The sequence below is a fragment of the Cheilinus undulatus genome, linkage group 5 (genome assembly GCF_018320785.1).
Source record: "Cheilinus undulatus linkage group 5, ASM1832078v1, whole genome shotgun sequence".
In the NCBI taxonomy this organism is placed as follows: domain Eukaryota; kingdom Metazoa; phylum Chordata; class Actinopteri; order Labriformes; family Labridae; genus Cheilinus; species Cheilinus undulatus.
This window is the reverse complement of record NC_054869.1, coordinates 21,096,958-21,122,814: the sequence shown is the minus strand read 5'-3', so window position 1 is coordinate 21,122,814 and position 25,857 is coordinate 21,096,958. Positions and strand designations below refer to the sequence as shown.

Below are 25,857 nucleotides of genomic sequence, written 5' to 3'. Positions count from 1 at the left end.
TCTCTGTCATAGTTTGGCATGTTTGGTGGAGTTGAGATTAAAGTGGGATACAATCCCATTAATGAACGCAACACTTTCACCTGTGGGGACAGACTCTCAGGGGAAGTTGAATTAGCATCAGCCACAAAATGTACAGTTCAGTCGCTTATTGTCAAGCTGAAAGGCAAAGGAGTAGTGGGATGGTATAATGGAGACGATACTGCCCTTGCCGGGGAAGAGTACTTCAGTATCAAGCAAGAGATTATTCATGAAAGCAAAGGTAAGTGATCTTCTGTCATTTGCTTCAAAAATAACCTTAGTTAAAGTATTCGGACTGCAACAGCTTTTGTAGGGTAGATAATGTGGACTTTAATTATTCCACAGACAATGATGGCAAGGAATACAAGCTGTCAGCACTTAAGCAATGAGCACATATTCCTACAGAACTGAAATAACTAAGTTTTATTCCAGCCACTACATCCTAATGTTTTTAAGTGCGGCTAAAGGGCCTCCTCTGCCAAGTGTAAGAACAGTCAACTGATCTGTATTTCTGTCTTATTCGTGAGATTGTTGAATCAAAATGACTGGGCATGAATAACTAAAATGAATCTCTAACATACACGTTCAGAAGCTTGATTTATTCTGATTATATGTGTCAGTAAATGGACAGTTGCTTTATATTTTTCATTTTCCACCTTCTATTGATCAAAGGAATGCACTGTAATTTATGAAAATGACTTTTTTTTAAAGATTTATTTTTGGGCATTTATTAGATAGAGGAGGACAGTGGATAGAGTCAGAAACGGGGTCAAGAGTGGGGGAGAGGCATGCAGTGAAGGGCCTTGGGCCGGATTCGAGCCCGGGCCGCCCACGTACATGGGGAGCGCCTTTAACCACTAGGCCACCTGCACCCCTAGTTTTTACAGAGAAACATTTTGAATACTCTAGCTGACTTCTTTTTTATTTGATTAAGACGTCAGATTTGACAGTTTGTCAAGACATTTAAAATTCAAGTCATGGCAAAAGTTACAGAGTCAAGGTCCTTGCAGACCAGACGCTATTTTTTCATGTGAATACTCCTGCAAGAAATATTTATTTTTTGAACCTGTAGCAAATTAATCCAAGCTTCCACACCAGCAACATATTTCACAGAGCGGCAGATATTTTTTGAACCCTGTTCAGTTTTTTTCAGTTTCGCTCCCGATGAGCATCAAAACACTCGCTGTTGTTAAGTTTTAAAGCAGACAGAGGAGCAAAATCATCCTCCTCTCCAACACTACATGGTGTTTTTCCTCTTTTTGTATCTGTCTGACATTGAACCTCAACTGTGCCCTTATTATTATTATTATTATTATTATTATTATTATTATGATTATTATTATTATCATTATTATTGTGAGTATGGAACAAAGAGTGAATGAAAAGTCGGTCCCTCCTCTTAGCTAAATGGCTGACACAATTAATAAAACAGTGAAACAAAACGGCACTGACCTCCTGGCTGTGTGTAAATCATAGACTGTAGAAAGAACTGGACAAATCCTGTGTGATGTCAGTCGTCTGCTTACAATAGGTGAACTCAAACAGCTCTTGAAGCCAATCTGCAGAGGCTTCCATATTGAAATCGCAGGCTCAACCAAACTTTGGATCAACCTAACGGCCTGCCCACTAAGCGCAACTTCCTGTCAGATAGCTAGCTAGCGTTCTGGTTGACAGAAACGTAGCCTCTGCATGTCAAGCTATTTGTCAATCAAATGAGACTCGCCAATCACCATGAAGTGAGGTTTATCCTAAATATAATCCAAACGATCGTGGCACAAAAAAATTCACCCCCGCACAGTGAGAACACAATTAGACACTAGTGAATGAGATGTGTTTGTTATTTTGAACCTTGCTATAAACCAGTTTACTTCTAGTGGCAAAACTGGCTGTTTAACATATGTCCAGACGGGACTTCGGGTGTTCCTGCAGCCAGCCTCAAGTGGACACTCGTGGTATTGCAATTTTTTTCCACTTCCACATTGGCTTCATTTTTCAGGACCGGAGGTTGCCTCTTGGTGTAAATGTGCCTTTACACACAGAGTGGAGAAGAGAGGGAAAAATCTTCCGCTCCAGTGCATATCACAGTTTATAAGAGGACAGGCGAAAACACACTGTAGACTTCTGCAGTGTGAATTTTTTTCAGAATGTGCATAATTTATTCACAAAATCGCATTGCTTCTGATTTGCATAAAGAGGCGTGTCAAAATGATAACTCAACAGTCAGAGTTCACCTGCTATACACAGCTAGACAAAGGAAAAAATAAATTTGAGTCCTGATTTAAGGCTACAAATATCACAATTATAATCATAAAATAACCCTACTTACTGATAGCAAACAGGTTTAAACATTGCGTAACTCTCAACCTGTGCTAACACTTATATGAAACTTTTTTGCCTTTCAGGTAACAATGTTATCGACCAGGGATGTCATGTCTACCCGTTCACCTTTCAGATACCTGCAGAGTGAGTTCATAAATTAAGTGTTCAATGCATGATATTACACTTCTTTTGTGTCTTTTTTATCAGTTGGTTTTAACCAAGCATTCTGATAGACAAGAGGCATTCATTTTTTTAAAAAAGAACTTATTTATTTTTTTACTGCAACCTTACTATCGATGAGAGCGGTCAAACATGCGACCAAAATTTCCCAAAATTCTCAAACAATTTGTGAATTTCTGTAAAACTTTACTGGACAAAGAAACATTACAAAACAAGCATATATAAAAATCACATCAAGACAGAATCAACTGAGGACATCCATGCATGCATGTTTTTTATTTAGCTCAGTTTCCCATGATGACGTGTACATTCTGGTTGTTTCTATATCTGAAGAAATTAACACATCCTCAGAGGAAAACCATCTTTGTAATCGCAAGATAGAACGTTGAGATCATGAAAACAAATTACCTCGCACTGAAGCAAACTTAACAATGGATTAAAGTATTTGGCCACACCTGTTAAATTTGAATTCGGGTATTTGAATCAGACATGTTGCCACAAGTGTATAAAATCAAGCACCTAGCCATGCAGTCTCCATTTGTAAACATTTGTGATACCGAATGGGTCGTTCTGAAGAGCTCAGTGACTTCAAATGTGGTACTGTGGTGGATGCCACCTTTGCAGTAAGAGTTTGTGAAAGTTCATGACTGCTGGATATTCCACAGTCACCTGTACGTGATATTAATAGAAAGTGGCAGCATTTAGAAACAACAACTCACTGGCATATTGTGCGTAAATGTCACCAACGCTGTGGAAAGTTCCGAACTTCCACGGGCATTAATGAAAGCACAAGAACTGCAGCAGGGGCTTTATGGAGTGGGTTTCCATGCCAATCAGGCATCTGATTGGCAGTGTTACATTCTGCTCTTAATGTACTCAAAGACAACAGAATATCTGTTTCTACCCAACCGGGTATTCAAGTTTTAATCAAACTCTTCACACAGGCACATTCAACCGGGCTGTGACATGCAGCGCTCTCTGTCTGTGTTACACCAAAATACGTCCGTGTTGCCTCCCAGATCAGAACAATAGCTCCTATTGTTACAGGCAGCACCTGGGGGTACCAGAAGCTCAAAACAAGAGTCAATAGCAAAAGTAAAATAGGCTGTTTAGCACTGGCAGAGAAGATTTGGCAAATGTTTCCTGGGCTCAACCAAAATACTCAGCTCTGCTGCTCATCCCACAAATGCATGTTCCTTACAAATGTGGCACCGTTTAAAAGGGAAATAAACAGGCTTTCAAATGTTATAATATTAATTGCCAAGAAGCATTGTCACAACAAAGAAGTAATCTACCAAACACAAATTTCCTACCACCTCTATCCAGCTTTACCATTCAGAGACCACTCCCATCCTCTCTTGCACCTGCACTGCCTCGGCTCTGAGAGCTCCGGCTTTAGTACCGCTGGTGATGGATCCAACGGCCCAAACAGGTAGTGCTAAGGACCAACACGGACCACCACCACACACACAAAAGCCTGCTTAAGAGGACTAGGGAGGGGAAAAATCCTCCACCTTAAAAGATTGCTCTAAGGCAGCAGTGCTGGCAAAGGGACATCACTGAGACTCCCACCTCATCTGGAAAATCCAGTCCTTTTCCCCTCCTCTCGGCACCAAACTGCTCACTTTCTATGCATTTTTTTAATCACTGAATTGGGCAGAGTTAGCTTTGAGCTGAGGGTTCACTTACACTTTAAACACCATGTTAATCCAATGTCAGTGAAGACAGAGTCTTAGTAAGGTTACTCGCATTTGCTGTAAACTTAGTTCACATCAACATGGTGGTGAAAACTGCAATCAAGATATGGAAAACATTCAGTGTTTGCTGTGTTACAAAAGATGAAACAAAACTACAAAATATACAAACATATTTGAACAATACCTTATAAGACAACCTATTGTCTATCACTTCTGTTTCAACATAAAATACTCAAAGCATTGCTTATCTTATCCCTTTCAGTGGATGGCAATGGATCGTAGTAGTGGGTGTATCGATTCTAAAGTATTGATGTATGGATATTTACAAAGTACTCATTTGGTATTAAGTACTTTTTTAAAGTATCAATATTAAATGAGTACTTTAATGAAACGTCTAACCATGCACCTCATCCGCTTGTTTACAGTCATTCTCCTCTGTCTATTGTGCTGAAAATCACTTGCTGCCCTGCTTTCTGTGTCACGTGACTGTGGAGACCAATCATATGGCACAAACCGGCACGTAGACACTCAAGGCATCAGCACACACATGGTTATTCAGAGCAGTGGTACTGCAAGCCGTAATCCTGTATGCACATTTTTTTTTGTCACTATGTACATATTTATTTATAAAATAAAACAGTGACAACAGCTGATGGTAGTTTAATTCACTACAGTTTCACTCCTTTCTCTGGTCTTGGGTTGGAGTCTGTGGTTCGTTCTCTCACAAACTTGCCACAAATACATTTGTAGCAAGGCACATGATTGGTGCAGCACAACTTGTAGTGGTAAGAGGTCAAGGGATATTTCTACGAAATGTTTCTGGTACAGACCTATCAAGTTAGCAGTGTAAGATTGTGTGAGAGTTTTCATATATAGTATCAGTAAGTATAAGTATTTATCAGCATATAAAAAACTTTCATTTTCTCTTGACTTGTAGTTTTTTGTTCATGCTTTATGACTTGATGTTTTGCTGCTGAGGTCTTATATGATTATATATGTAAATATATTGTCATGTCACATTTAGCAGGGACCTGCCGCCCTCCTTCAGAGGCTCCTATGGAAAGATCAAGTACAGTGTGGAGGCAGTCCTGAGTCGCTCCATGAGAATGGACAGTAAAGCTAAGACAGAATTCACTCTCATCCAGAATGGGAACCTAAACAGTGACCCAATAATGATGGTACACACCTAACACAAATATAAACACATCTATGTACTCCCTGTTTGACTTAAACACTGTCACAGTAACAGGAAGTAACACTAACTTATTTTTTTTATGTTCACATCAGGCTCCACAGCAGCAGGCCATTGAAAAGAAAGGCATGGTTTTTACATCTGGATCAGTAGGAATGCATGTAAATATTGCAAGAACAGGCTTCTACCAAGGTGAGTTACAGTCATGTGCATGAAAATCCCCTTTATAGATTATCTTAACAGTGGGTTCTGGCTCAAAGTCCCATTGCTCATGGACCTTTAAAAAGGCCTGAAGATAAGAAAACAACAAGCGAGACATGTAGAGTTAATGTGAAGAGATAATCTCACTGCACTACTTTGTTACAAAATATATTTAGTCTGCTCCAAAGGGATGTTGAAATAAATGAAAGTTTGGGTGTAAATTCTTAAAAATCATTTTCCTAACTTAGAGCTTATAGTGCCAATGAAAAGTTTTCAATGCCATTGGGTGTTTTATCCCTTTATTAATTTTTTATAAATCAATCGCAGTCAATATAATTTGGCTTTTTAAAAATCTGTTTTATTACATTTTAGTTTTTTTCACAAAAAAATTATAAAACATATTTATATCAAAGTACAAACAAATTTCTTCAAAGTGATGTCAATTAGACAAAAAACATGCACGGTAAAATAAGTGATTGTGTAAATAATCACCCCCTTTCAAGTAATGGACCTCATTCAACAGAGGTCCAGCCAATTGATGCTAGTAGTTTCACAGTCAGTGAAATGATGATCACCTGAGTGCAGTGAATGTGTCTCAAGTGATTGTAGTGTAAAGACACCTATGTCTGGAAGGGCCAGTTCCCAGTTAATAGGTATTCCTTTCTGCAATTACACCAGGAAGACAAAAGAACAGTCCAAGCAACTCACAGAAAAGGTTATTGAAAAGTGTCAGGAGAAGGACACAAAAATGTATCTTTTTGTATCTTATGTCAGAAAAGACAGATTATATTAAACACGATTGATTAATGAAATCAATGAAAAGGTAAAACATTCAAGAGGGTGAATACTTTATAAAGGCACTGCATCTTCAAAGACATTACCAGCAACAATCAAAGACACAAGCTGTACAATGTGACACATGAAACATTAAAACTATTTTGCATTCAAAGCAATCTCTAATACTATGTTTGATGTTATGGTGGCCGAGAGGTCTCACATGAATGCAAATCCTAATAACAGCCCCACTTCCATTGTGTCATGGCTTTTTATTTGCATCTGCTGCGCCAAGTTGTATTTTTGTGCTGTTGTGGAATCTGTTTGCCTCCGCGCTGTGCCGAGTTTAGGTATCCATGCGCGGCGCTCAGTGTTTGTATTCATGCGCTGCAGCAAGTTTTTGTATTTGTGTTGTGAACTTTTGTTTTTGTGTTTTTCTCAGATGTTGTCGTGTTTTTTCTTTTTGCAAAGCATTCTGAATTTGCATTTGTGTGAGACCTCTCGGCCACCGTATGATGTAGTGTTAAAATAAAGCTAATTAACACTGGACGTAGATGTCAACAAGAGAGTAAGAGGAATGGTTCAGGGAGCTGTTCTGTAATCAGTAACTGCCACAGGGTCTTTTTACTTCTCACTCTACATGTTTTCCCAAAGCAGTGGTGTCAGTGTTTCAGAACATTTTTAAGCTGATGACATTTAAATGCACATATCTTTAAAACTGAGTAATGCTGAAAATCTTATTACTTTGCGTACCTGTTTGACTGGCATTAAGGATTGGATGAACAACCATCTTCAGTTAAACACAGATAAAATGGATTCTGCACTTCCCCTTTTCACCTTTAAATAGGCCCTTCCTCAATCTCCTATGGTCCAAAATGCTGTTAAAAGACTGTTGATTTGGTCGAGAAGGACAACTAATATCACTCCCATTTTTTTCCTTACATTTCCTCCCAGTCAGCTCCTGAATTCACTTTATGATCCTTGTCTTTGTTTACACAGCCCTACATGTGCTTTTCTTTGAAAGGTGCAGTATTAAAGATTTACTTTCTTACGTACAAGTGCTGCTTTGTTTTTCAGGTGAAGACATACAGGTCGTGGCTTCCATCCAGAACAGATCATCTCGTGAAGTCAAACCAAAGTTCTGTTTATATCGGGAGTGTAGGTACTTTGCAGGTGATGACTTCAATTTTGAGAGAAAAAGCATCCTGAAAGAGGTGGGTGATCCCATCCCACCTTCTGCAAGTCAGACTGTCACCAGGACCATCACCATCCCACCTGATACATCTGTGTCAATCCTGAACTCTTATGTCCTCAAAGTGGAGTACAAACTTCAGGTATGTTTTTCTCTAAAACATCCAATTACATTAACAAAGCGGCATGAGGAGTAATGGCTTTGTCTCCTGCACAGGTCTCCCTGGATGTTAAGTATGCAATCGACCCTAAGCTCATGTTCCCCATAACCATCCTTCCTGCTTTACCAGAGTCTGATGAAGAGCAGCGGCCTGCTTATCCTGCTTATGGATTTTTAGCGTTTGCAAACTCTGACATGCCAGGAGAAAACAGCTTCCTACATGTCCTGCGATCCACAGGCCGTTCTACTCCACCTCCACCTTATGGGACATATGACATGTACCCCTCCTTGGCTAATTTTGATGGAAAATCCTAGAATAAATCTCAGAGCTTGTATTTTTTTAATACTGTTGTGTTCTGTGTTCTCCTATTGTGCCTGAGTGAGTGCTTTGTTGATGCATGGATCTTTGTTTAGTTCCTGTATTTTTCTTAAGTCCCCCCGATGTCGGAGCTGCAAATGACGTCACACCTGTTCTATTTGCTACAAGCACGTAAGATTAAGTGACAGTGCCAGAAAATGACAGTACTTTATTGAAACACACCACTGGGGACTAATAACCCCTTGCTTTGGAAATTGGCCTGTTTACATTAAGCATCTAATGATGAGGATGGTAACAGTAAGGCAGGGGTGTCAAACTCTATCCCAGCAGGGGCCGGATTCTGGATTCAGGACTAACCTGAGGGCCTAAAAGCTTCACCTTTTTAACCAGAAACTGTCAGTCTTGTTTCGCCGGTAATATGAAAAAAAAAACAAAAAAAAAAAAAAAAACTTAGCACTGATGATAAACAATTTTGACATTTAAAAAGTTTTAAAAAGTTTAAAAGCTCACAATCAAACAAAGGATTTTTTGTTGTTGTTCAAAAAGGTCAAAACATGAAATTGAAAAATAATGCATTTTTAATGGCAAATATATTAGAAAGACAGTCAAACTTATGAGTTTAAAAGGTCAATATAAAATAAAACTTGTAATCATGAATATAAAAGTCAAAATATGATACAATATTTTAAACTTTAAATTATGTGTCTAAAAGGTCAAACTATGAGATGATGTCAAAGTTTGAAGTTGAAAATATGAGGTAAATTACAAAATAATTGGTTAAAAAGGTCAAAATATCACTTAAAAATTAGAATTTTTAATCTTAAAGTCCAAAATATTATATGAGAAGTAAAAATTATTAGTTGAAATGCTCAACGTATGAAATTAACAATCAAAATCCTAGATGAGTCCCAATTGTGAGATGCTAAATTGAAAATATGAAATTAAAACACAAAATAATTTCTAGATAAAAAAGGTGGGTGAGTGCTACATAGGGTCAAAGTATCCAACTTTGTGTAGTCAGGGTCACGTGCTCTTCAGGACAAAAAGTTGTTTGCAAAAAAGGGCGCAATGACTTACCTGTAAACATCAATAAAAGTCCATTGTATAGATGGCGGTCAGAACTGAGGATCCGAGGCACTCTGATGTAATAAAAATCCTTTTTTTAACCTGCGATATCTACGCATTTTGACTCCAAAGAGTCTCTATCAGGACATAATGAGCAGATAAAAAACACGTTTAAACACAAGAAAAGCACCATGTGACACAATCTCGTAACCGAGGTCACAACAGAGTTAAAAACACAAATACAAATAAATGACATCAGACGTCATGGAGCTTGGTATTTGCATTTCTATAGTACTATAAATAGCTCATAATAAATACAGCATAATAGGGCTGTATTTATGAGTAAGGAAGGTCACCACAAAAACATCTAGATAGATTAAATATGGGCTCAAGAAAAACTACAAGGTCGCTAAGGTACTCAAGTTTAGCACACTGTAATTGTTTAACAAAGAAAAAAAGTCAGTGACAAATCAGAAGAGGAGCTATGGTGATGATAAGCCTTAAGACTAAAGAACTGGAATACACATCAAAGACGCTTGCGCAAAAGGCCGCACCCGAACACAGAGATGGGGGCCATCAGGATGAGCTGTACCTCTTCCACTTCTACTCTCTGTAGTAGAGGGTGCAGAAGGCTGAAGGGATGGAAGGCATATAGTAACCCCTCTGGCCACTGGTGCGCCATTGCGTCCGTGCCCAGGGGAGGATCGTCTCTCCCTATTGAAAAGAAGAGGGGGCAGTGAGTCGTCTCCTTGGAGGCGAAGAGATTGGCTACGGCAAAACCGAAGCGGTTCCAGATCCTTCCCACCACTTCTGGATTCAGCCTCCATTCTCCAGTGAGAGGTCCCGCTCGGGAGAGCTCATCTGCACCAAGGTTCACCTGACCTGGGATGTGCATCGCTCTGAGGGATTTGAATCTTGGATATGCCCATTCCAATACTACTCAAGCCTGCAAAGACACGGAGAACCCAGGCCCCCCTGCCTGTTGATATAGGCTGCTACCACTACGCTGTCTGTTTGGACAAGTACATGGCAACTTTCCAGCTCGGGTTGGAAGTATAGAAGGGCCAGCTGAATGGCATGTAGTTCCAAAAGATTGATGTGTTGAGTCAACCGGGGTCCCTGCCATTGGCTTCAGATGCCTTGCCCCTCGTGCACGGCTCCCTAGCCTATGAGGGAGGCGTCGGATGACACCATCTGGTGACGCAATACTGGCCCCAGTGGGCTGCCTTCTGCTAAGTTGGCTGGCTTCTCCCACCAACGGAGAGCCCAGCGCAACCGGCATGTCACCAACACCCTGACATGCAGGTCTCTGTGGAGACTATGCTTACGGAATCAACAGCGCTGCTATTGATCCCATGCAAATACACCTCCACCACAGCTCAGCAGTAAACTGTGAAGCGCGTTCTCTCACCGCTTCCTCTGACGAGGTCAGACTCTATGCGGGAAAACAGCCCAGCCGCCTCCTCCAACAAGGTCAGATCAGGTTTAGCTAATCAGTGCGTGGCCACCACAGGCGGTGTGTCTTAAAGAGTGTCCACGTCAACTGCCCAGGTGGGGTCAGTCCTCGTACATAAAGAATATGTAGGGTGGAGAGATTAGATTAGAACATACTAAACTGTCACTACACAAAACCCCGCTTATTCAGTTAGAACATTACTAAACTGTCATTACACAAAACCCCGCTTATTCAGTTAGAACATTACTAAACTGTCACTACACAAAACCCCGTTTATTCAGCTGAAATATTATTTAAGAAATTGTAGCATTTAGGTCATTTAGTATTCAATAGATATTATTCTGGTATTCAATCAGAGCTTCTCTGCTAAAATGTTTCTATTAGCTGACAGCCCGAGTTAACATCCACCTCTATCATCCGATCATGGATGACCCTCTGTGTCTCATCTTAATGCCTTTTCATTAAAACATCTGTGCTTGCTGCTTCCACAGTACACAGCACACACGCCCACGTTAGTAGTTGTGAGACCTAGGTTAATCAGATCTAAGCCTAAAAAGACAGCAGAAAGGTTGAACCCAGAGCCTGAACAGCTCACATGGCAGAATTCACTGAATGATCTGCTATCAGCTTGTGATTTATCTCGTAATAATGCTATAAATGCATCCAAATTTGTAATTTGGGGGGGGGGGGGGCGGGGGGACATGTCCCCTGCACTTTTTAAAAAGGCACTTTTGGTCCCCTGCAGTTTTTGCCATCCAAAAACAATGTTACGCTATATTAAATGGAGACAGGTTGAGCACTAGGACCAAGCGGAAAATGACTGCTCAAGCTGAAGCCTGTTTCTCTTTAGACCGCCCACTGGCCCACAAGCTCATCAATTGGCTTTGCCGTTTCTTGCTAACGTGTGATTGGCCGTCCCTGCTGTCACTCCATCTGGTTATAAACAGCGCCTGGACTATAGCACATGAGCACACCGATGTTTAGCTAGTTGGCCATGAGTCCACGTTCATCTGCCGCTGTAAGTTCTTAACATGTTGGGCATTTGTTCTGCCTGGGTCACGTCAGCTAGACGGATTTTGATATCAGAGGTTTCGTTTACATTAACATTGAATGTGTGTCTGTGTGTGTGCGTGCATGTGAATGTGTGTTTGCGATTAGGCGCAGCCAGGTGGCAAGATGTCGAAAAAAGAAAACTGGATATAGAGACTTCTTTAGAAGTGAAAGTGTAAGTTACTCAGAGAAACACATTACACCACAAACTCCTTCCCCTCATCCATCAGAAACTCAGGCTCTCTCCCCTCCTATTATTATTATTATTATTAGTAGTAGTAGTAGTAGTATTACTTATATATTTTTTAAATATACTATTATTTAACTTTATGATAAACGTATGTATTGCAATTTATATGTTCATATTATGTAATTGTTTTATTCTTGTAAAGTGTCTGAGTTTTATTGAAAGAGCTGACAAATAAATAATAATAATAATAATTATTATTATTATTATAACAGTAGAGCCTCAACAACACAGAGATTTTAAAAAAGCGTATATTTAAAACCAAAGAGATACACTTTTGGATTTTTTTTTTCATGTATTATTTGTGTTTTGAAAGGCAGCCGCTGTTTAAAAACACTAACAATGAAAGTTAGTGGGAAAAATAAAATGAAACCTTGGATTAGAAATGTGATTTTATACATCCATATTGTTTGTGAATAAATTAGACATAATAATTGTGAAACTGAGTTTTTTCTTCAGACTATACCATCAAAATCAATGATGTATCCCAAATTGTCCCACTGTTCATATGTCATCCATCAATATTTTTTTGTCAGGTGACAGATAATAGAAATCCAGAAGAAGATACAGGAGGAGGTAGAGCAAGAGAGGCTGGAGGAGATGGAGGAGGAGATACAGGAGGAGGTAGAGGAGGAGAGACTGGAGGAGGTAGAGGAGGAGAGGCTGGAGGCTCACAGGTGAGGTTAAAGGAATAAAGATATGTTAGTCATGAGATTGAGCATTGTGACAAATGTTAGAGTGATGATAATCTTATTTTTATATCTTACTATAGCTTATTATAGCTTATTTTTACTCAAAAATTTGGTATAATTTTATGTAAATGAGGCCTATTGACCATACCCCCGTACTCAAACCAGTTGTGTCCCCCCCACCTCTGAAATCAAAATTTCGTCCATGGATGAACCGCTGCCTGTTTCTCTCAGGTCTGCCCCGTTAGTCCTAATGTGATTCAGATACCCAGGGATAGCAGCCTGCTGTGGATGTTGCTAACTCTTCATCTCAGCTCTCATCTACCTGTACAGGTGACCGCTAACTCGGTGTCTGCATGTACATCAGCTGTTGTTTCAGACTGCTGCTGATGACTTCTGGCTCACAGCTGTTTTTATCTTTTGCCTTCAATCCATTTTGTTAGCTGAAATTAACTCTCGCTGCTAATGTTAACTTTGAAAATAGCGCTTGATTGTCTGTGATTGGTTGTTTTTTTTTTTTACCAATGTGACCTTTTGCACAAAAGTCAGGATGTGATTGGCTGATATAACTTTTTTTTTTTTTTTTTTTTTTTTTAGCCTGCCTACCCATCAGCTGCAACATACAGTCACACAAAGTCGGTACTCCTCTACACACTAGAAAACTAACATGCAATGTTATGTTTACACACACACTCGCTGGTAGAAATGTATTATGCACCTGCCGCCCCTGGAGGTGCTGGATCCAATCAAATAAGGACCGGTCACGATCTGAGAGGTGCCAGATCTTGTTCTGGCAGGATCCAGTCCAAATTAAGCCCTGGTCTCACCCAGTGTTAAAATCTAAGAAACGAAAAGCCCTGTTTTGTTTGGGAGAGTCTGGTAGGCACCCTCCTGGTTGCTCAGGGGCTGGTATCCACCTGTAGCTCCGAGTAAATCCACTGTGATAAGTTAGTCTTCCACTCAGTTCGATAAGTGTTCAATTTATATCTATTTCATATCTTAAACGTTTATCAGCTTATACACAATGTATCGCTTCGCTGCAGACATCTGGCAATATATTCTCGCCTGCAGCGTTCCCTGGACCTCCTATTACGCTACGCCATATCCTCCTTAAATAATTTTTGTCCCATTGAAATTATTTGCATTTAACGCCACATTCAAACACTCTCTACAGAGGAAAACTGCATCTTTAATAATATTGCAAACAAATCAATCATTTTTCTTTTGTGATTTAAGAGCTAATGTTACCGTTTTCCCATTTTTTGACACCTATGGGGCACTGTCACAAAACATTCAGCCTCATGTTATACAGGCGGGACTAGAGAATGATTTTGGAAAATACTGTAGATTTTGTCTTTTATTTAACCATGGTTAATGGCGCTGCTCTACTTCCAAATGGAAAGCCATAGTAGCCAGCCCGCTGGTGCGCTAAAATGCTACTCTTTGAACTAAAACGTTATAAAAATGCAATCAAATTTTAAAGGAGCAAAAAGCAACCAAATCTGCTTTAATACCACATACAGTAACAGTAGTTTGTAAATCAGTTGTTTATATTAATTTAAGTAGTGATTTACTAATTTTTATCATTTAAGGCCCAGCCAAAATTGGTTTGGCCCACCCAAAACTGAAATCCTGGTGCCGTCCCTGGTGCGTGCATGTCTGCAAGACAATTAAACTCTTGGAGACCAATAAATATGGCAAATTGTGTTGTTTTTGGCATTGGCTACGGCCCACGTAGCCTGTACTGAGTTAGCAAAAGCGTATACAAAGCTGGAAAACGTCCTGTTGTATAGGAAGAATGAGGGTCCTGATAAAATAAGCAAATAGTTGAATGCTTCAGTATTATACATAACAGCTAGCAAAACATTCTGGTGAGAGGAGTTATAAATTAGCCTCATGTTATTGTATTGCACACCCAGCTGCAACATACACTGATGTAGACAGCTGTTACAATCAGATATTCATCTGTGCTATTCATCGTTGTGTTAAAGGGGTATGTCCCCGCATCTAAAGGACAGATATCAAATCCTAACCCTAGATGCTGTATCGATGATATGAAAAATACAGATTAATTTTTGTTATGTTTCTGAGCTTTGTAAACTCTGCCTTTTTTTTTTTTTTTTTGAGGAATAGAGATGCAAGTGGTGGTCATGCACCTGAAATCCATATGTTGTGATGGTTGACTGTTGGTGTTACTTGTCGATTTATAAGTTATTTTTGGTATTTGAGCTGTCAGTGGACTTCTATGGAGTATAGTACATTTGTCAAAAGAAAAAACACTAAATATTGATTTTCAGGCATTTTTTTTTTGTGCATTCTGGCCGTTTTTGGACAGGTTTTGGGCTGGAAGCTATCAGCTGTATCTGGCAACACTGGTCTCTTCTTGTCCAATATGACAATGTCACTCTTGGTGTTAATTTAACATGTTTTAACACAAATGTCCATATTATGTTACTAATTTTTAAGATATTCAAAGCCTCTTTTAAGAAACTAAACAACACTAAAAATAATACTGTGATGAAATGCAGGTCTTTGTCCTTTTTGGAAAATTGTTATATTTTTTGAAAAAATAAAGAAACCTTTCAGAAATTATATTGCTTAAAATCCTTTATCCCTGTAACTGGAGGAAAGTTGTGCATAAAATCGTCTCATATAGATCGTAGGATCCTATATTGAATCTAATTACAATCGTATTGTGGTAGATTTTGTGATATAAGACAATATTGTATCATGTCATGATTTACACCCCTAGCCCCAAGAAATAATATTAATTCTGCTCTGTTAACACCCCTCTGACTGTGTGGCAGTATTTAAGGAGCAGTGTTGAGTTTGAAATGACATTTTAGATTTTACAGTGTAAAACAAAGGTGCAGCATGCCGTAAAATTAGATATCATTAATATAAGAAATGCCTAGATTGAATAGCCACTAGACATACTGTGAAAGTTCATCTTAACTAATAGATTAAAAACACTCTTGTCTATATACCTAATACAATCAAAAATTCATTCATTGAGTTGGTATATCTTTAAAAATAACACTGAAGCTACATTTTAACAAGTTCATTAACACATTTCTTTTATTGCTGATTTGCCTCATCCCTAACAAAAAGTTTATGCTGCTGCACAATCTATTCTTTGTGGTTCTGGTCCCCTGTGTTTTGTTTCCTTCTGCTTTATTCTTTCCCTCATAAAAATAAACACTCAAGTATACACCCTGACATAAAAAGATTAATATTAAGCAATCTGACTAGAACCTTGGACTCAGATGGTTTAATCAGTCACACCCATGGAGGTTGGTGATTTTCTAGAACCTACATTCTTAGTGAAGCCTCAGTCAGCTGATCAATCTTTTAATTACAAAAACCCAAGTGACAGTCTGCATGAGACACACCTCACCAGACACTCTGCTAACTCACCTGGGACTCTGTCACAGTCCGTCATGTGTCATGAAGTTGATATTAAAGTGGGATACAATCCCATTAACAAACGCAACACTTTCACCTGTGGGGACAAACTCTCAGGGCAAGTTGAATTAGCATCAGCCACAAAATGTACAGTTCAGTCGCTTATTGTCAAGCTGAAAGGCAAAGGAAGAGTGAGATTCTTTAATGGAAGTGCCAACTTTGCCTGGGAAGAGTACTTCAGTATCAAGCAAGAGATTATTCATGAAAGCAAAGGTAAGTGATCTTCTGTCATTTGCTTCAAAAATAACCTTAGTTAAAGTATTCGGACTGCAACAGCCTTTGTAGGGTAGATAATGTGGACTTTGATTATTCCACTGATAATGATGACAAGGAATACAAGCTGTCAGCACTTAAGCAATGAACACATATTCCTACAGAACTGAAATAATTAAGTTTTATTCCAGCCACTACATCCTAATGTTTTTAAGTGCGACTGAAGAGGTTCCTCTGCCGTGTGTAAGAACAGTCAACTGATCTGTATTTCACAGTGTCAGTGTTGAATCAAAATGACTGGGCAAGAATAACCAAAATTAATCTTATAAGTGTCAGTAAATGGACAGTTGCTTTATATTTTTCATTTTCCACCTTCTATTAATAAAAGGAATGCGCTGTAATTTATGAAAATTACTTTTTTTACGGAGAAACATTTTGCATGATTTAGCTGACTTCTTTTGTCTTTGATTAAAACATCAGATTTGACTGTTTGTCAAGACATATAAAATTCAAATCATGGCAAAAGTTACAGAGTCAAGGTCCTTGCAGACCAGACGCTGTTTTTTCATGTGAATTATTCCGCAAGAAATATTTAGTTTTCGAACCTGTAGCAAACAGATCCAAGCTTCCACACCAGCAAGGTAATATCACTGAGCTGCAGATATTTTGTGGAATCTTGGTTGTTTTTTTTCAAAGTTTTGTCTCCCGATGAGCATCAAAACACTCGCCGTCATTTAAAGTTTTAAAGCAGACAGAGGAGCAAAATCATCCTCCCCTCCAACACTACATGGTGTTTTTCCTCTTTTCGTATCTGTCTGACATCGAACCTCAACTGTGCCCTTATTATTATTATTATTATTGATAATATTTAATAAAGAATGAATGAAAGTTGGTCCCTTCTCTTAGCTAACTGGCTGGTACAGTTAATGAAACGGTGAAACAAAATGGCACTGACCTCCTGGCTGTGCGTAAATGTGCCTTTACGCACAGACTGGAGGGGAGAGGTAGAAACCTTGTATCAAATTTCAAATTTTATCTTCCGTTCCTGTACATATCACAGTTTATAAGAGGACAGGTGAAAAACACACCATAGACTTTTGCAGCATGAACTTTTTTTTTAAGAATTTGCATAACTTATTCGCAAAATTGCATCGCTTCCAATTTGCACAGAGAGGCGTGACAAAATGACAACTCAACAGTCAGAGTTCACCTGCTATACACAGCTAGACAAAGGAAAAAATAAATTTGAGTCCTGATTTAAGGCTACAAATATCACATTCAGAGTTATAAAATAACCCTACTTACACTGAATAGCAAACAGGTTTACACATTACGTAACTCTCAACCTGTGCTAACACTTATATGAAACTTTTTTGCCTTTCAGGTAACAACGTTATCGACCAGGGATGTCATGTCTACCCGTTCACCTTTCAGATACCTGCAGAGTGAGTTCATAAATTAAGTGTTCAATGCATGATATTACACTTCTTTTGTGTCTTTTTTATCAGTTGGTTTTAACCAAGCATTCTGATAGACAAGAGGCATTCATTTTTTTAAAAAGAACTTTTTTTTTTTTTTTTTTACTGCAACCTTACTATCGATGAGAGTGGTCAAACATATGACCAACATTTCCCAAAATTCTCAAGCACTTTGTAATTTTTTGGTAAAATGTGCCAGCTTTTTTTTTTAGTCTGGAGGGAGCAAAACTTTACTGGACAAAGAAACACAAAACAAACATGTTTAAAAATAATATCAAGACCCAATCAACTGAGGACATCCATGCATGCATGTTTTTTATTTAGCTCAGTTTCCCATGATGACATGTACATTTTGCTTGTTTCTATATCTGAAGAAATTAACACATCCTCAGAGGAAAACCATCTTTGTAATTGCAAGATAGAATATTGAGATCAAGAAAACAAATAACCCCACATCGAGGCAAACTTAACAATGGATTAAAGTATTTGGCCACACCTGTTAAATTTGAATTCGGGTATTTGAATCAGACATGTTGCCACAAGTGTATAAAATCAAGCACCTAGCCATGCAGTCTCCATTTGTAAACATTTGTGATACAGAATGGGGCATTCTGAAGAGCTCAGTGACTTCAAGTGTGGTACTGTGGTGGATGCCACCTTGGCAATAAGAGTTTGAGAAATTTCATGACTGCTGGATATTCCACAGTCACCTGTACGTGATATTAATAGAAAGTGGCAGCATTTAGAAACAACAACTCACTGGCATATTGTGTGTAAATGTCACCAACGCTATGGAAAGTTCTTAACTTCCACAGGCATTAATGAAAGCACAAGAACTGCAGCAGGGGCTTTATGGAGTGGGTTTCCATGCCAATCAGGCATCTGATTGGCAGCACCTGGGGGTACCAGAAGCTCAAAACAAAAGTCAATAGCAAAAGCAGAAAGAGCTGTTTGGCATTGAAAGAGAAGATTTGGCAAATGTTTCTTGGGTGCAACCAAAATACTTCGCTCTGCTGCTCATCCCACAAATGCATGATCCTTACAAATGTTGAACCATTTAAAAGGGAAATAAACAGGCTTTCTAACAGTACAATATTTATTGCCAAGAAGCATTGTTCCTTACAAAGAAGTAATCTACCAAACACAAATTTCCTACTGCCTCTAACCAACTTTACCATTCAGAGACCACTCCCATCCTCTCTTGCACCTGCACTGCCTCGGCTCTGAGAGCTCCAGCTTTAGTAATGACGGTGATGGATCCAATGGCCCAAATGGGTAGCGTTCAGGACCACCACGGTCCACCACCACACAAAAGCCTGCTTAAGGGGACTTGGGAGGGGAAAAATCCTCCACCTCAAAAAGATTGCTCTAAGGCAGCAGTGCTATGAGACTCTGTGTCATTTTCTGGCAAGGGGACGTCACTAGCTGGGTTTCCATTACAGTTTTTCGAAAAATCAAAGCGATATTTCTTAAATTTCGATTAAGTACAATTGCGCTTTGAATGTGTTTCCATTGAAGGGAGTTTTGGGTGTAGGCCTTGCAATTCTCATAGCGTGAATCCGCTGCAGGGAAGCTTGACGCTCAAAACCTGTTGCGTGTTGGTGCAGTTTTGGTTACATCTTTGGTGGTTGCCTTCATAATTTTGAACAAAAGACAACGGAAAAAGATGATAGTTCAGAGGTAAAGTCCGTATGTATGGCAAAAACCACGTATAAGGGAAGAAGTATGATGTTAAGAAAAGTCTCGTCTCTTCTTCTGTCTCCACGTACCGCGCCATGTTGTCTCAGAGTGACTGGTTATGTGACACTGTACATTTTTTTGCCACTATGTACAAACAGTATTTATTTATAAAATAAAATCGTGACAACAGCTGATGGTAGTTTAATTCACTACAATTTCTCTACTCTTTGTGTTCTTAAGTTGCAGTCTGTGCTTTGTTCTCTCACAAACTTCATGCAAATGCATAGTTTCTACCTTTTATGCTTCTTTACTGAAAGCTACGGCTAATCCCCTATCTCTTTACAATGCATGGATGAAGGACCTACCATCTACTGTTTGTAACTGGAATTCAATCTGGCAAAACACCATCCTGTCTTCCAGAAATCCTAACCATCAAGTTGTTCATTTTAATTTTATTCATCGCACATATTATACACCTTACTCTCTATAAAATGAAAGCTCTATCATCTCCTAATTGCAGTTTATGTCCTGATAAATCTATTGGCACCTTTCTACATGGTTTGGGAGTGTCCAGGTGTTGCAGATTTCTGGAAGGGAGTTTGCGATATTCTATCTCTTATTTTGGCCAAACCCGTTCCATTCTCACCAGATGTTCTTCTGCTTAATGACAGCTCTAGCTCAGAGCTATTGATTAAATAGAAGCATGTCCTTTTAGCTGGCCTCACCACTGCCAAAGACTTATAGCATGTAGGTGAAAACCCTCCCATTTATTATCTGTGCAGAAATGGTTGTTGGATTTTATTGATATTGCAAACATGGAATGCTGGGCAGCAGAAATGCACCATGCTAAACCTGATAATGTAACATTTTGGTTTGTTACCATAAGAACTCTTAAGGCCTTACTATGAACAGCTTTATTACTTTTTTTGGTCCATCCTTTGGGTCTTTGGGGTGCGATGGGTGGGTGGGTGGGTATGGGTTGGATGGGGTGTATTTTATTTTGCTTTTCTTCTACGTATACTTGTGTTGTAATGAGTGAGAACAGAGGGACAGACTTATCTTGACTTTGCATGCTTTATTTTGGCCTGTTACTCATTTATCCTTTGTTCAATATTGCTGTATGTACACAAATAATATCTCCTTTCTGGATACTGTCTTCTAATGGGACACGACACTATGTACATCCTTATTATGAACTTTTTGAAAATAATAAAAAAATGATCAAAAAACAAACAAACAAACAAACAAAAACAAAAAAAAAAAAAAAGGCAAATACATTTGAAGCAAGGCACATGATTGGTGCAGTGTAACTTGTAGTGGTAACAGGTCAAGGGATATTTCTACAAAACGTTTCTGGTGCAGACCTATCAAGTTAGCAATGTAAGATTGTACGAAAGTTATATTCATATATAGTATAAGTAAGTATAAGTATTTATCAGCATGTAAAAATCTTTCATTTTCTCTTGACATGGAGTTTTTTGTTCATGCTTTATGAATGTATCATTTCCCTCACAGACCTGGTGTTTTGCTGCTGAGGTCTTATATGATTACGTAAATATATTGTCATTTTACATTTGGCAGGGACCTGCCGTCCTCCTTCGTCGGCCCCTCCGGAAGGATCAAGTACACAGTGGAGGCAGTCCTGAGCTGCTCCATGAGAATGGACAGTAAAGCTAAGACAGAATTCACTCTCATCCACGATGGGAACCTAAAAAGTTACCCAATAATGACGGTACACACCTAACACAAATATAAACACATCTGTGTACTCCCTGTTTGACTTAAACACTGCCACAGTGACAGGAAGTGACACTAACTGATTTTTTATGTTCACGTCAGGCTCCACAGCAGCAGGCCATTGAAAAGAAAGGCATGGCTTTTACATCTGGATCAGTAGGAATGCACGTAAAAATTGCAAGAATGGGCTTCTACCAAGGTGAGTTTCAATCATGTGCATGAAAATCCCCTTTATAGATTATCTTAACAGCGAGTTGTGGTGAAAGATAAACTCTTGTGGCCATGTGGCTCAAAGTCCCATTGCTCAGGGACCTTTAAAAAAGCCTGAAGATAAGAAAACAACAGGCGAAACATGTAGAGTTAATGCTAAGAGATAATCTCACAGCACTGCTTTGTTACAAAATATATATTTAGTCTGCTCCAAAGGGATGTTTAAACAATTGAAAGTTTGAGGGTAATTTCTTAAAAATCATTGTCCTAATTTAGAGCTTATAGTGCCTATGAAAAGTTTTCAGTGCCATTGGGTGTTTTATCCCTTTATTATTTTTTTTAGAAACAATTGTGGTCAATATAATTTGTCTTTTTAAAAACCTATTTTATTTTATTTAATTTTAAAATTTTTTTTCACGAAAAATTAAAAACCATATTTAATATTAAAGTGAAAACAAATTTCTTCAAAATGATGTCAATTAAATAAAAAGTATGCAAGGTAAAATAAGTGATTGCGTAAATAATCACTCCCTTTCAAGTAACAGACCCCATTCAACAGAGTCCCAGCCAATTGATGCTAGTAGTTTCACAGTCAGTGAAATGATGATCACCTGAATGCAGTGAATGTGTCTCAAGTGATTGTAGTGTAAAGACACCTGTGTCTGGAAGGTCCAGTTCCCAGTTAATAGGTATTTTTGGCTGCAATTACACCATGAAGACAAAAGAACAGTCCAAGCAACTCACAGAAAAGGTTATTGAAAAGTGTAAGTCAAAAAAAGTCTGAAGCACTAAACACTGAACATTACTGCAGCCCTACTGTTCACACCTGATCCCCGGGTAACCTTGACAGAGCTTGAGCTGTTTTGCAAAGAAGAATGGAGTAAAATTGCAGTATCCAGATGTGCAAGCCTGATTGAGACCTATCCACACAGACTCAGTGTTGTGATTGCAGCAAAAGGTGCATCTACTAAATACTGACCTGAAGGGAGTTGATTATTTTGCATGACATATTTTTATTTAAGTAACATTATTTCGTAGAGATGTTTTTTTTTTCTTTGACATGGGAGAGTTTTTGTATCTTATGTCAGAAAAGCCAGATTATATTGACCACAATTGATTTATAAAATCAACTAGAAAAGCACTCAGAGAGTACGGACCTCCGCTATTAGCCATATCGCCCAATAGTGAAGAATCCTTTTAAAAATTCCTGCATCTGTCCCCCGCGTACCCCCCACCACAGCGTTTGCCTCCCTGGTGGGTGGAAACACAGTGAGGCAAAGCATTGGCTTTGCTACAAGTGGACAGCCATGGTAGAAGCTGGTCCCAGCAGATGCACTGACAGTCTCACCCATGGTCTCACTGGATGAAGTCATGGCAGAAGGTGAATATTCCCCTATTCCTCCCAGTATTGTGAGTATTCTTGCAACAATTTGCTCTTTCTGTTGTGCTCCGACTTGTCTCCTCGACCGGGTGTGCGTCTTTCAAACTCTATAAACTCCAAAACTTTGAATATTAACACACCCAAAATGCTGCTGGGATTGAAGTTGCTCATGTCCGCCATCTCCTGGTGTAAAGTGGTAACAGCGCAGACCCCTATTAGCCCTATCTCCCAATAGTACAGAATCCTTAAAAAAAAATTCTCAAATCCAGACGGTGATCCGGATCACTTGATGCCATTTCTGACATTTCCTGAAAATTTCATCAAAATCCATCCACAACCTTTTGAGTTATGTTGCTAACAAACTAACAAACGAATAAACACACCTGATCACATAACCTCCTTGGCGGAGGTAATGAAAGGGTAAAACATTCAAGAGGGTGAATACTTTATAAAGGCACTGTATCTCCAAAGACATTACCAGCAACAATCAAAGACACAAGCTGTACAGTGTGACACATGAAACATTAAAACTACTTTGCACTCAAAGCAATCTCTAATACTATGTTTGATGTAGTGTTAAAATAAAGCTAATTAATACTGGAATGTAGATGTCAACAACAGAGTAAGAGGAATGATTCAGGGAGCTGTTCTGTAATCAGTAACTGCCACTGGGTCTTTTACTTCTCACTGTACGTTTCCCCTAAGCAGTGGTATCAGTGTTTCACACCATTTTTATGCTGACGGCATTTAACTGCACATATCTTTTAAATTGAGTGATGCTGAAAATCTTATTACTTTACATACCTGTTTGACTGTCATTAAGGATTGGATGAACAACCATCTTCAGTTAAACACTGATAAAACAGATTCTGCACTTCCCCTTTTCACCTGTCTGAATAGGCCCTCCCTCAATCGCCTGTGGTCCAAAATGTTAAAAGACTGTTGACTTGGTCGAGAAGGACAACTCATATCACTCCCCTTTTTCTCCCTTACATTTCCTCCCAGTCAGCTCCTGAATTCACTTTATGATCCTTGTCTTTGTTTACACAGCCCTGCATGTGTTTTTCTGTGAAAGGTGCAGTATTAAAGATGTACTTTCTTACCTACAAGTGCGGTTTTGTTTTTCAGGGGAAGACATACAGGTCGTGGCTTACATCCAGAACAGATCATCTCGTGAAGTCAAACCAAAGTTCTGTTTATATCGGCAGTGTATATACTATGCAGCTGATGGGTTTAATGTTGAGACAAAAAACATCGTGAAAGAGGTGGGTGATCCCATCCCACCATCTGCAAGTCAGACTGTCACCAGGACCATCACCATCCCACCTGATACATCTGTGTCAATCCTGAACTGTCAAATACTCACCGTGGAGTACATACTTAAGGTATATTTCTATCTAAAACATCCAGTTACATTAACAAAGCGGCATGAGGAGTAATGGCTTTGTCTCCTGCACAGGTCTACCTGGATGTCAAGTATGCGATCGACCCTAAGGTCATGTTCCCCATATTCATCCTTCCTGCTGTACCAGAGCCTGAAGAAGAGCAGCAGCAGCAGCATGCTTATCCTACCTATGGATTTTGAGCGTTTGCAAACTCTGACATGTTGGGAGGAAACAGCTTCCTCCTGCGATCCACAGGCCGTTCTGCTCAGCCTCCACCTTATGGGACATATGACATGTACCCCTCCTTGGCTAATCTAATTTTGATGGAAAATCCTAGAATAAAGTTAAGAGAAAACATGTTACAGCTGTGACTGTATTGTTGTATTGTATTACTGTTGTGTTCTGTGTTCTCCTATTGTGCTAGAGTAAGTGCTTTGTTGATGCATGGTCATAGTTCCTGTTTTTTTTCTTAATTCCCCCCGATGTCACCTAAGCCTAATGTGTTTTATTTGCTACAAGAGTGCAAGAGAGGGTGCGGCCTTTTGCGCAAGCGTCTTTCTGACTTCCTCTAGTTCATGATGTAATTCCGTCCTCTGTTGTTTTGCCTCTTCGATTAAAAGCAGCATCAAGTCGAGTAAACATTTGTTTAGGATAACCCCCCACTTGTTTTTAAAAACAACAATGACATCATAGTGAGATCAGACTGAACTGGAAGACAGACTGGAATGTGAGTGTGGCTGTTTTTATGTTGGCCACACAAAATGCAGGCTGCGTGACAGATTAGTGGAACACAAATATGCCATTAGGGTGCAAAACCCAAACTACCCAATGGCACAACACTACAATCAGCAGGCCACACCAATCCAGACACCCTCAAAGTCATGGTCATTGAGGTCATCTCTAAAAACTTGTGAGGGGGGGACAAACTCAAATGCCTCTTGCAGCGAGAGACTTTATGGATTTTCACAGTGGGGGCCACCTCCTTTCCTGGCCTCAACGAGGAGACCCACAAATCACGCGCTGACACCCCTAACCTATCTCAAACAGGAAGCCGGCAATTTGCCTTTTAAAATAACTACATGGTGGAACTGCTGTGGCAGTTGGGCCTCTACACAAAAAATCAAAGGTCCTACAGCTTTAAAAATGACATGGATGGATTCCTGACAAAATTTACTACAAAAAGATCTTATTTTTAGAGATTTGGTCAAAATTGTGGCATCTGTGAGGTGAGGTTCAAAAAAATTTCGGTCAATTTGACTCCTGAAAAAAAGAGCAGTTGGTGATGATGTCACTCACTGATTGACAGTTCAGTGCAGCTGGTCATGTGACTCACTGAAGGCGGGAAAATGGAATGTGTAATACACACCCATTATAAAGTCTGAGGCTCCTGACAGAGCTGCAGGTACACACCTCAGTCTAACTTTGAGCAGGTCAAAGGGTCAAAAAGGGATGAAACCCTCAAAGTGGAGGTCGAACGTGCATGAGGGATGTGCGACAGAGCGAAGACCCGACCAATGCTGCTTGCAGCTTTAATTTCATATGTCTCCTATGTAATGTGATAGGGTAGGCTGATATGATGCCGTATCTATGGTCGGTCAGTCATGTTGGACCCTTTTGTTGCTTTTTCGGTTGTATGATGCAACGTTATCAAAATGGTAAACCTATGGCAAGTGGTTTTAACATTCAAAAGCAAAGTTTGACTACCTTGAATTAACATTGTAGATATCAACAACGTCTTTCTGACTAGTAA

The 25,857-nt window shown here is 39.2% G+C and overlaps 2 protein-coding genes across 3 annotated transcripts; both read left to right on the top strand.

Annotated features, from left to right (window-relative positions):
- Positions 1-8,076, top strand: LOC121510277 (arrestin domain-containing protein 3-like). 2 transcript variants are annotated; one of them, XM_041788249.1, is made up of 6 exons: positions 1-259; positions 2,421-2,481; positions 5,242-5,392; positions 5,502-5,598; positions 7,459-7,715; positions 7,790-8,076. In XM_041788249.1, the coding sequence occupies exons 1-6, from the start codon at positions 19-21 to the stop codon at positions 8,045-8,047; spliced, it is 1,065 nt and encodes a 354-aa protein (XP_041644183.1). In that variant the 5' UTR covers positions 1-18; the 3' UTR covers positions 8,048-8,076. The 2 variants fall into 2 exon arrangements, with proteins under 2 accessions (XP_041644183.1, XP_041644182.1); XM_041788248.1 differs by having other exon boundaries at positions 5,239-5,392.
- Positions 8,077-17,337: 9,261 nt separating this feature from the next.
- Positions 17,338-24,352, top strand: LOC121510464 (arrestin domain-containing protein 4-like). Its single transcript, XM_041788511.1, has 5 exons — positions 17,338-17,681; positions 20,976-21,126; positions 21,234-21,330; positions 23,851-24,107; positions 24,182-24,352. The coding sequence occupies exons 1-5, from the start codon at positions 17,599-17,601 to the stop codon at positions 24,305-24,307; spliced, it is 714 nt and encodes a 237-aa protein (XP_041644445.1). The 5' UTR covers positions 17,338-17,598; the 3' UTR covers positions 24,308-24,352.
- Positions 24,353-25,857: the final 1,505 nt, after the last annotated feature.